A 12206-nucleotide genomic window follows, 5' to 3' on the forward strand; every position below is an offset into this window, starting at 1 on the left:
ATCACACATAACTTATTCTTTAAGTGTATAATATCCAACACGTTAAATAGAATAAAAAGGTGGCCTCGATACAGTCTGTGACCATCTTGATCAAACACATTCACTGACTTTATTTGACTTCAAATATTTGAAGTTTGGCATACTTAGTTTGGCCTTCCTCATCAACCTCAGCTTCATGACAGGAATGTGATTTACTTCCATATGTCTCATTACTGTGTTCAAATAAAGTTTGAGACATTTTCAGCAATATATATACAGTATATAGAAGTCGCAATAGCCATAGCAGTATATCACACGGCAGTTTGAGTATTTTGCTTAAAATACCGTATAGCATTTGTACAGTTTGTACAGTTTTATTATATGAAATCTAAAATCTTATTGTGACCCTTAACCACACTAACCCTGGTGTCCATGTTTTGGGCAAAGTTTCAAAACATTTCAATATTTTTGTATTTTCTTTTAATTGACAAAGTGTACTGTAGGGCTTAAGTGGTTAAAACTGAACAAATCCACAGAGGGCCAGAGGAAGGTAGTCAAGGAAACAATCTGTAGATTTCACACGCAACTTGGATGTAACCCCAGCTGGATCATGGGTGTTTGATGGAGCCTGGTGACAGGTGCCTGTCACGTTGAAAGATCAGAAATACTCAGAGACAGGTTACATCACTGAGAGCTGGAGAGAACTTCTGGGAACTCGTCGGATTACATCACTGATAACGTGCTTGTTGTACTTGCATAAAAGGACAACCATTAAGTTTCAACTTAGCATTCATTATGTTACATTGTTTTAGACTTTTTAATCACGTAAAACATTCTTCTACAAATTGTTTAATTGTTGAAGGAGAATCACCTTAAAGTAGGTAAGTAGTTCACCCCCCAAAAAATGACTTATTGTCTATCAATTACACACACCATAACGCCTTGAATTCATGGAGAGTTTTTAGTTGTTGTTGCATTCCAGAGCCAATAATTTGATGACCAGCCACCCCGTCATCAAATTATTGGCTCAGGAATGCAACAAAAATTAAGTTCTAGGCTTCATGGGGTGAGTGATTGATAGAAAATAAGTAATTTGTTTGGTGAACTACTCCTTTAAGCCGATGAAAGACGCAGAGTGATCAGTTGAAGGCATTTGAGTCAAGTGGGAAAAGATATTTATCCTATACCGGCATGGGTACAGGAACATATGGGGGCCACTTTTATTTCCACTTTTTTTGTTGTTGTTGTTAATCCCTGCATCCCCGCTAATGCCCCTCTGTGCGCCCAGCAGGGTGTGTGATGCACAGGACATTTAAATTCATTAAATCCTCAAAACTTCAATTTGAGCGCTCGGAGAAATCACTGCAAGATTGTGTGTATTAAAAGAGAACTGAGTGAATAATGCAATGCAGCCCGCGGCTATTGGGGCAAATTTGAAATTGCGTGTCCGTGCTCTGTAAGTCAGCCAGTTATGCGTGACTTGTTTTTAGACTGTTAAATGTGACTGGGCTCTCTGCCGCTGGAATCCTCAAGTATGTTGAAATCCGGGATCAGCAAATGTGTTCCGGGCCCTCAGACATTCTTATCTTTCAATAATTTATATTCCTACTAACCCGTCCCCGCTCCTGCCATTTCTCGTCCCTGTGTAGTGCATTCCCAGTCTACATTCTGACCACATACTGTCGTAAAACAGCGATAAATTCGGCGGTGTCGTAGGATTATTTGAGGATTGTTGCGCTTGCTAGGCTGCACATCTTTCATTGGATATCTGGGAGCCAGTCGAAGAATAAGTGGTAAAAACAATCCGAAAAATACATTTTGAAAGCTTACTGTAGATACCAATATTACGATGATACAATACAGCCTGTAAGTTATATATATGCTTACCGTAGATACCAGCACTAATGTTACAATGACACAATACGTTTTGAAAGCTATTTATACTTTCTGTAGATACAAGCACTAATATTGAGAATAATAGCTGAGGCACACATTGACTTGTCGTCAATTTGGGAGAGTAATACTTTCTTGGGGCCTTTGCATTTCTAACAAGTGCTGACTGGAAACATTTGCCAATTTCTCAATAACAAAAAACTGTGTGGACACAAAATGATTTATGCCCTAACAACGGAGTCATTGCTGGTCAGTGACAGTACAGGATAGGATAGGCTGGCAAAGGATAGGCTTCTAAAAAACAACCCTGAACATAGTAACCTACTTTGAATTCTGCTATAGCAGCATCCTATCTGTGCCAAGGACAGCGAGCAAATATCACTGCAAGGAAACTGATTTCATTATGAAATACCATGTGCAACGTGCAACCCTTTCACTAATGGATAAAAACAATACAACACTATCGATCTCGTTTTGTTTGTGTTTGTTTTCTTGGAATGACGTTGTGAGGAGTAGGAAGGACACAGTTTGTGTATTACATTGTCTTTAGTACTGTACATATAACGGGGAGGAAATACAAGGAGTTTCTCAAGAGAATACAGGAAATTTAACAGTGCTCTATACATGAACATATTATCTTTAGTGTGACGTCGCCTGGTACAGCCAGTGGAGCTGCACGTGTCGCAGTCTTCCAAGGAGGGGAGCGGGGATACATCTCAAGGTGTTCAATCACATGTAGGAAAGAAGACAAGAGTCTCTAGTAGCAGCTTGGAGGAAATACAGAAAGTCCAGTATGCACACCATCACCACAGTGGCATTACACGAAAAAACAAACAAAACATGTACATACAATATATACACAAGGTGAGCGGGACTATAAAATGACTTGAGCAATAAAATGTTTCAGAGACATACAGCAGTGATGGCAAATGCATGAGCTAACGTGAAAAATTCAAATAAAACACTGTAAAAAGCTGCTATTAGAAACTTAGAATCTAGTATTAAGCAGTGTCCTGGTTCGGGCTGACCGTGTTAATACAAGAGGCAAAGTACAGTTGAGAATCCTACATTCATCCTGAGACACCGCCGTGTGAAATGTGAAGTTCAAACTTTGGGGGTAAAATGAAAGGCCTGTGACTGACTTGGTTTCATGGTAATCCTGTGACTGAAGGGAGGGCTTGGACTGTCAAAGACATTTACTTTTAGATTGCATATTATCAAACACTAGATTACGGTTGTTATTTATTTAAATCACATGGAATGTATAGAGGGCATGCAGAAAGTCAAATCCTTAAAGCCCCAATCCAGGATTTAGTTTTTGGAGTATAATAATTAGGTAATTATATACATAATATTCTTGATGGGTAGGATGCTGATGTAAAATAATCTCTGAAAATTTCAGATCCCACCGTGACTAAAATACAGGTCCAGTATGGTCCAATATTTACAACTATTATAAACAAACCATTTACATCTTGAAATGACGTCTTAAACTCCCATTTCAATGTCACATTATGATCCGTTTATTGGGAGCTCCGTCAATCAGTTTCAGAATGAATATTTGTCTTCCCTCTGGTGATCTATTTGAGTTCTGGATTGGGTCTTCAAAAAAAAGAGGACAAAGAGGACTAAATACCACTAAAATATCAACAAAATATCACATTTTGATTTTTTGAAAATTTGATGATTTTGAAAGCCCATTCTCATTATCACTGAGAAAACAAGTGACATAAGCCCGCATACGATGATCAATGTCAGTCAGTCAGTCAAACAAAGAATAATCCAAGCCCTCTGCACTAAAATGGAAATAAGGGGAAGTGTTATTGAAACTCCTTTTTTCTTTTTGTTCACCATTATAAGTGATCTCTGGTCATACGCTCCAGCTACTCTCCAAATACATGGCAACAGCAATCACAAATCTATGTAGGTCAGTGGCAATTTACCCAGTCATGGTGAAATTGTGACAGCTCTTTTGTATGTGTACCAATTCATTTCTCTGTCATTTGCAGTTTAAAAGGTAGTTTAAACCAGCATCGGTAGACCTTCAAAAAGCTCAACTCAACGTTCTCCTCGTTTACGCAATCCCACCAACAAACCACATCCATTTGCTGAGCGTCTGCAATCATTCTGATTTGTGCAAAAGCAAAAACCACGTACTGTCAAACTTAGGATTTCAGTTTACCAAGTCAGAGTCCTGAGATATTCAAAACATTTCCATGGCATCATCACAACCACAACCGCGGCATCTGAAGAGCTTCTCGTCTCAGTAGCGTCACAGTACCACTGATTTCTCTGAAGCCCGATTTATACTTTGTCGCACCGCAGTGTATAAATTTAGCATTAGAGTACAAGGCTTTTGGTCCCCTCTCTGATCCACTTCTGACAAAGCATCTTTCTGCCCCTCCGTGCTCTGACTGACTGGAACGGAGACAACAAAAACACAGCAGGGACACGAGGGATAGTCACGATTTGAGAGATGATGAAGTGACTGGTTTATCTAGCAATCATGTCAGGTAGATGAGAGCCCCTTCCTGCAGTATTTAAAAGGACACTGGGTACGGTGTGGGCACGCGTCCATCTGCGTTCCCAATCATGACTTTGCCAGAACGCCATCGGGTTGAAGGCCAGCCAAGCTTGTTGGAGAAAAATAAATCATAAAAAAAAGATGAATAAAAAATAAAAAATACATAGCAGTGCCAAATCCCATACCATTTTTGTTAAAAAGCGAACAGCTCAATAATCTGTGTACCAAGGGGAGCCTCCATCTGACTGCTTAATGGTCCAAGCCCTCAACATCTAGCTACAGTTTAACTTGGCGTGAGCTACTAGTTAATATGCAACTCCAGCTGCATATGATTAATACATACTGTATACTAGGAGGGCCTGTATGCGTTTCGGCCTGACATGGCATGCATGTAATGCATGATAACATATGTAATTTAGTAATGAGTGTATTAATGATTACATAATTACAATACAAACATTTACAAATTTGGAAACTGATTCTGATTGTGCCTCAAGATCTCCTCGCATGCAAACAATGGCGGAGCTCCTTACGATATGCAAGCTCCTCTCTTTTCATACCACATGTCTTGAGATCAGCGGTAGTATGTTAACTAGTTGCTCTTACTACACTGTCTCCAGCCACAGTGAGAAAAACAGGGTGTCAGAAATGATACAAGCTGTGAACCGTGACCATTTTTATAAGGCATTACATTTGCTTGAGGACCAGATGAAATAGTAGTAGGGCACTGCTTTTGGCCACCTATGAAATGTAGAAAAAACGTCAGGAATGAATTTGAGTGTGCTGCACCAAGAACCACTGAAAAGAATGCTCTCCCTTCTTTGGCAAAACCAAAATGATTTCATAATATAGTAGCTTCCACAAAGAGCCTCTGACAGGAATTTGTTCATCAAAGGTCTCTTGGTATGGAGTTTGAAAACATATAGTTAATATAGTGGCAAAACAGGGCCAGATCCCATTCCATACACCTGTCCATATCAGGCTTGCTATTTCATCGCCCCGAAAAACAAGACAACAGCAGCACTTTTCATGAGGCCATAGCACAGTGCTTCCAATCAAAACGCATCATTCGTCTGGTCAGTTCAGATTGGGGTCTTCTGGTCTATAATGCACCTGTCCTTGTGTTTTTGCCATTCTAAAGAGTGTGAGCATGTAAGGGGGGGTGGGGGGCAGGGGGCTTGGGGAGCACTGTGCAAACAGTAATGAAACGAACCCTAACCGCAACCAATAGCTGGCCTTATTCTTTTGTTTGTTTGTGAAAAATTATCTTTCACTCGAGTGAAAGAGAGAAAAATAGAAAGGAACGTTTCTTTTAGAAAGCCGAAGGCAGCGCCTCTCGCGCTCTTGGTCTCAGGCTATTTCTTTTATTCTGCGCATGTAATCGTGTAGTTCCTCGGGGTCTTGGAACCCCATGTCCTGGCAGACCCATTGAATGTCCTCTTCGTCCGCTACGGGGATGGAGTTGTAGGGCATGTCCTCTGTGGGCAGCGTGGTGAAGGTGGTGAACTTGACCCTCTTGCGCTTGGAGGTGGGTGAACTGGCCTCCTCTCCGTTCTCTTTAGTCGAGCCCCCCGAGCTGCCGTCGCCCCGCCCGTGGACCTGGCTCTGAACGCTGGTCTGGGAGCTGCCGCTGCTGTGGTGGTCCCCGTGGCAACAAGTCTGTCCGGCCTCCAGGGCGTTGCTGGGGCTCTCCACCTGCTGTGGCGAGAGGTCGCTCTGTGCCCTCAGCGGCTGGCCGTTTCCCAGGAACACCCAGTGGTGGGAGTGGTCCATGTTGGCCTGGCCCTCCGGGGGGATCCTCTTGTGGCGGTACTTGAGCACAAAGACGATGCAGTTGATGAGGAACACCAAGATGGCCAGGCAGAAGACACCCAGCAGGGCATACATGCCGATCTCCAGGTCGGTCATGTTGCGAGGCGAGTGGACGTAGTCGTCGTCGTCCTCCTCCTCCTCCTCCTCCTCGCCCTCGGTGGGCCTCTCCTGGTTGCTGATGGTGGGGAAGTTGGTGTAGTCGATGGGAACGCTGGCGGGCTGCTCGTTTGACGTCTCGTAAATCCGCCCTCCGACGTTGGCGTCGACGACGGGCCGCCTGGTGGGAGCGGCCGGCTCGCCCTCGCCCTCCGTGTTCACCTCCTCCTCGGAGTCGTCCTCCGGGCCGAAGCGGACTTTCACGTAGACGCCGGCCGACGCGATGACGCTTTTGCGCTTGGTCTTCTGGCAAGCCTCACATATGGTCATCTCGACTCGTACCAGCTCGCCGGAGCCTTCGCCCTCCGCCACCACCACGGGCCAGCGCTGCTGGGGCTCCTGGGAGACCGACGCGACCTTGTCGTCGGACGTGGAGGCATTGAGGTTGTAGTCCTTGGGGTCGAAGTAGCTCAGAGGGGCCGCTGTGCTGTCAGTGTAGTACATCCATATGGACAAGCTGGCCTCCTGTCAAAGCAAAGAGAGACACGTTGCTGTTAGCAAGGTTGAATTTTATACATTTATTTATCAATAAAAAAATTAAAACACACACGTGTCGCGGTGCATTGTGAGCTTGTAGTTTGGCTATTTCCGGTATTTGTATTAATCCAGTATGGTATTAAAATGCTTAAAGGTAGGGTAAGTGATTTGCTTTGGTTAAAATAAGTGTTAAATAGCTCTATATTCTGATAGTACTCATTGCTATAGAGTGTTTGTTCAGTATTAGGAGTCTCCTTGTCTCTCCACCTCTTTATTAAACAGAAAATGCATTTTCGTTTCAGTTTCAGTTTCATTTCCAATTTTATCCAACCAGGACAGAGAACTCAATCAGGATACAGATTAAACAAGTGAAATTGGAAGTGATGACACTAAGAAATGAGCAGACAAAATTGGAACTGGAACACTATACAAATGAAGCTTAAAAATGGGTACTTTCTCCTGATTGGCTGAGATTTTGACACCTACCGAAAAATGTATTTTCTGTTTATTAAAGAGCTGGAGAGACAGGGAGACTCCTGTTACTGAACTAACACTCTATAGCAATGATTACTATCAGAATATAGTGTTTTAACCTTTTAACAAAATACTTTTTGTTTCAACCAAAAAATATCACTTACCCTACCTTTAAGAAAAACTGTTTATTTATTTTTTTACCCTGGCTGTTAACATTATACGCTTATTTTAAGATATTGCAAACAGCCCTATAAAAGTCAACAAAGCATATTAAAATAGCAGTAAAAAACAACAACAACAAAAAAACTATTTGGGCTATAAAACAGCCACGATCCAGACTTATGTTTATATTTCCCAGGAGAATATCTGAGTGGTTGAGATGTTCTTCTTTCACGCACCCCGGCCTCTGATTTGATGTGATTAACGGCCTTTGAAGTTCTGCCAATCCCCGAAGCATCCCTGAACATCAGAACATTGTACTTAGCACACACGCCTGAACAGGCACGCAGTGCACTCGGTCTCTGATGAGCACAGTGGTGCACCACTTTAACCCTTAAAGACCTGAGACGCATCTGTGTCATTTTTAGATTTCTTTGGCTATTTTTCGAAAAATCGTGAAAATGAATACATATTTTTAAAGCGAACATTTTTGACTCAAATCTTTGCTTCTGGGGGATTCTACAAATGTCTTCTAAAACAGTTTTTTTTAAATTTTTTATTATGTTGCTATTATATCAAATGGTTGTCAAACTTTTTTCATGTCAAGTACCACCCAAAATGTTGTTCCAGGTACCCCCCAGAAGCTTTTTTTTTTTAAATGTTCGCTTTAAAAAACTATATACATATTCAAAGATTTGCACACATTTTCATGATTTTTCAAAAATAGCAGATCTACAAGCTCGTAGCGCGGCACTCGGTGCCGCGCTACGAGCTTGTATATCTGCTATTTTTGAAGAGTCTTAATGGGTTAAAGCGGGCGGGCGGGAAAAGGGTAGCAGGCAGGAGCGTTGTCCCGTGGACAACAACGCAGCGGTACTGCCCGGCACAGGGCTAAGTAAATGCACAAGCATGTTCCACCCAGGATCTGTGGTGTTGTGTGTGTGTGTGTCATCACGACCTCGCTCACATGTTGTGTTACCCCCCCCCCCTCTCTCATCTTCGGGGAAAGCAACAGTGCGGGGTGTGCCCTGCATGCCTCGGGTTGGCCTGACAGATTTAACCCATTAAGACCTGAAGCCGATTCTACAAAATGTCTTCCCAACAGTATTCTGGAAAAAACGTATGTTTCTACTGTATATCAGTGGTGGTGCGCAAACCTTTTCATGTCAAGGACCCCCAAAATGATATGTATTTGGCCGCCAACCCCATCTCAAAATATTTTGTTCCAGGGACCCCCCCAGAAGCAAAGATTTGAGTTAAAAATGTTCACTTTAAAAGAATATATATATATTCAAAGATTTATATTTTCATGATTTTTCAAAAATAGCAGATCTACAAGCTCATAGCGCGGCACTCGGTGCCGCGCTATGAGCTTGTAGATCTGCTATTTTTGAATAGCCAAAGTGTAAAATAATGCCTTTTAGCTCAAATAAAAAAATTACACAGATGCGTTCCCGGTCTTAAAGGGTTAATCTGCGTCAGAACTGAAGAACAGTACCGCTGGAGTTCTTGCCATCAACACAACAAGGCTGATTTTTTTTTACTTTTGTTTTTGTCCACAGCTTGCTATAAAAAAAACACAACCGCTCATACCGCACCTGTTGGGAATACTGACTATGCAGGGAAACAGTTCTCTCTCTCTGACATACTGTAGCCTTTTAGTTTCTGAGCAAGTTGCCAGGAGAGACACTGTGGAAGAAGGATTTCTGGATCTGAGCCAGGGCTCTGCCATGTCAGCGTGTCAGGATGAGTGTTTGATATGCATGATTTGAATAATACATTGAACACTGCCTCCCTGTCGTTATGAGTCTGCTCCATGCGTAATGAGGGCTCACACAGGAAAAACAAAAACAAAAAGTAAAGATAAGGGTTGTATGATGCTGACAAAAGGTTTAAAATATTATGTTGAGACCTAAAGGCAGAGATTTGTGCACTCTGTATGGCACACAGCTTAGCCCACTAAACTGGTAGCACACATTTCCTTTGAATGTATCTAACGTGCATATTTTCACTAAGTATGTGTAAGATTGAGCAGAATAGCGTCACAGCTACCTGTCAGGCTTGAATTTGTACTTTACTGCAACTGGGAATTAATGACGACATTAATTCAGCATAAATGGCTGGGCTTATAAAATATGTATGTACAGTATAACACTCCAGCGGAAATATGATTCTCACGGTAACTTTGCATTAATTTCTATTTCCATTATGAGAAGTAATGCATAATATATTTAGCTATTTATTTAAGCAACCATCAAAAGTAATCGCTAGGAGGCAAGAAAGTCATTTTTAACGTAATGAGTTATAATGACAATACTCTAACTTGTCACCTGGGGAGTATTTATTGGAGTCAGCGGTTTTAGACCTGGTCAATTGGAAAGGGAATAGCACAAAAAGACTCTCGACTGTCAACTTCCACCCATATATTCTTTATGACTTTCATTCCATTCTAAGTAATAGGGGACATTTAGAAAGTTTCCCTGCGAAACAAAATCAAATAGCTTGAAATAGCTCCAGCACTCTTGTGAGATCTGCGCTGGCAGAGGGCTCGGCTGCCTTTTATGGCCAGGCCTTGGAGAGCACTTAGGACAATACATTACAATAATTAAATTTCAAGGTGGCCCGGGAAGCGGAGAGCAAGAAAAATTGGAATTAAATGCTACTTTCTCTCGCGCGGGATGCTCGATGTGGTTGCTTGGCCACGCAGGGAAGACCGGTGGAAGGGCAGGGTAGTGTCGAAAACGCACGCACTGTAAAAGCCTCAATGTTCATTTGACCTATTAAGACCTGGAACGCACCCGTGTCATTCTGTTAAGATTTCTTTGGCTATTCAAAAATAGCAGATCTACAAGCTCGTAGTGCGGCACGAGTGCCGCGCTACGAGCTTGTAGATCTGCTATTTTTGAAAAATCTTGAAAATGTGTGCAAATCTTTGAATATATATACATTTTTAAAAAGTGATATTAACCACTGATATTATAGCAACATATAACAAAAAAAACTGTTAGGATTTAGAAGATATTTGTAGAATCCGCCAGAAGCACAGATTTGAGTTTAAAATGTTCACTTTAAAAAATATATATATTCAAAGATTTGCACACATTTTCAAGATTTTTCAAAAATAGCAGATCTACAAGCTCATAGTGCGGCACTCATGAGCTTGTATATCTGCTATTTTTGAATAGACAAAGGAATCTTAAATATGACACAGATATGCGTTCCCGGTCTTAATGGGTTAACTCAGAGAGTGTACAAATGTAACCGAATGGACCCGCAATGACCTGTTCAGTCCCATCCGGTTACACTTGTACACTGTCTGAGTTACGAATGGATAATTGAACGCTGAGGATTTCACTGTGTATACACACATTTCCCTTTACGTGAAATACTGACCAATTACTTCCGTGAGAGAATAGCCCCCACAAAGCCTCAGCTCTCATTGTCAAGGCACAGAGGCAGAGACAAATAACTAATTCCTCAGTCTCCTCACTTCTTGCTTGTGATGCAATGCGCCTCGAAAGTTATATTTTTTAATAATATAAACCAGTGACGGTTCCAGCCGCATTACCTTAGAAATATGGATCAATGCTGATAGATTCTTTGATATAAAAAAAAAGAAACCAATTTTGGATAGTGCTACACCACAACTAAAACTGCCGTCCACGCTAATAAACAATGTCTGGAAGCTGAGGGGACCTGACTCACACAATTAATCCACTGTTTTACTCATTAATAGTGGCAGGCGAAAATGTGAAAATTTGCGTGGCACCATAACCTGTGAGAGTTTTTGCTGTAAGTAAACATTTTACTGCTCTACAGAAAGAGTTGTGGGGAGACACCAATTACTTCTTGGAAGCGACACAGGTTCACATGAGAAGCACAGCAGGCAGGGGCAAGTAGAACCTGTCTGTCCAGGGTGGAAAGCAGAAACGCTCCAATTAGATTGGTAAGTCTGTCCTAAACTTTGATGGTCACTGGGAACGGTAATAGCTTATGTGTGAGGTTACCTAAGGAGAAACTAGATTCTATTATTGACGGTGAAATGCATATCAAATTGATATAATTTTGTGGAAAATTAATCCCTTCTTTTTGCAGTTTGCTGTGCACAACACATACTGGATATTTTATGTTATAACCTAAGAATATGTTATGACCGCTAGAAAGGAGAGATTTGTCATATTTACCATTCACAGGAAAAACAACTGTATGACAGGAAAAATTATATATTGTAATCAGCCATTATTTTAACGAGGACAAATAATAATTGGGTTTTTCTTAGTTGCCACAGCTGCTGGTAGAAGTAGCAGTTATCAGTCAAAGCTGATGAAAACAAACAGTGCTAATGAATAGTGAGTATCACAGCAAAATGCTTTTTTTGAAGTGTGCAATGTTCCGATGTTTCATCCTTCATTCCACAACATGATAAATAATAGCAAACCTGTTTGGGCGCGGTGAGCGTCTGGAGCCCATAGGCCTTGGCCACCATGGTGTGACTGTTTCCAGGGCTGTGCTGGAGAGACAGACTCAGGCCAGAGATGGCATGAACGCGCAGCTCTGAGATGGACACCTTTTCATCTGTGACAGAGAACGACGACTGTCCCAACACTGCATCCACGGCCAGGGGAGACTCCACCTGCAGGACAACAAAAAACATCACCACATTAATAAATGTCAGCCCTAAATACGTCATCGTACGACACGAAGCTTCAACAAATGGATTGCCTTGTTCAAG

General features: G+C 41.8%; 1 protein-coding gene across 2 annotated transcripts in view; it reads right to left on the reverse strand.

The window, feature by feature from the left end:
• Window positions 1-2447: 2447 nt before the first annotated feature.
• The window catches only part of tmem132e (transmembrane protein 132E), a 461493-nt gene continuing 451734 nt past the window's right edge, over window positions 2448-12206 (reverse strand). For both annotated transcript variants that reach the window (XM_080436344.1, XM_080436343.1), the window contains exons 8-9: window positions 11913-12107; window positions 2448-6829 (exon numbers count right to left, since the gene is read on the reverse strand). In XM_080436344.1, the coding sequence (XP_080292470.1) occupies window positions 5747-6829; window positions 11913-12107 (1278 nt within the window). In that variant the 3' untranslated portion in view covers window positions 2448-5746. The remainder of the gene's footprint in view (window positions 6830-11912; window positions 12108-12206) is intronic.

Source organism: Gymnoscopelus braueri (assembly GCF_963280865.1).
Source record: "Gymnoscopelus braueri genome assembly, chromosome: 8".
NCBI classification, from domain to species: Eukaryota; Metazoa; Chordata; class Actinopteri; order Myctophiformes; family Myctophidae; genus Gymnoscopelus; species Gymnoscopelus braueri.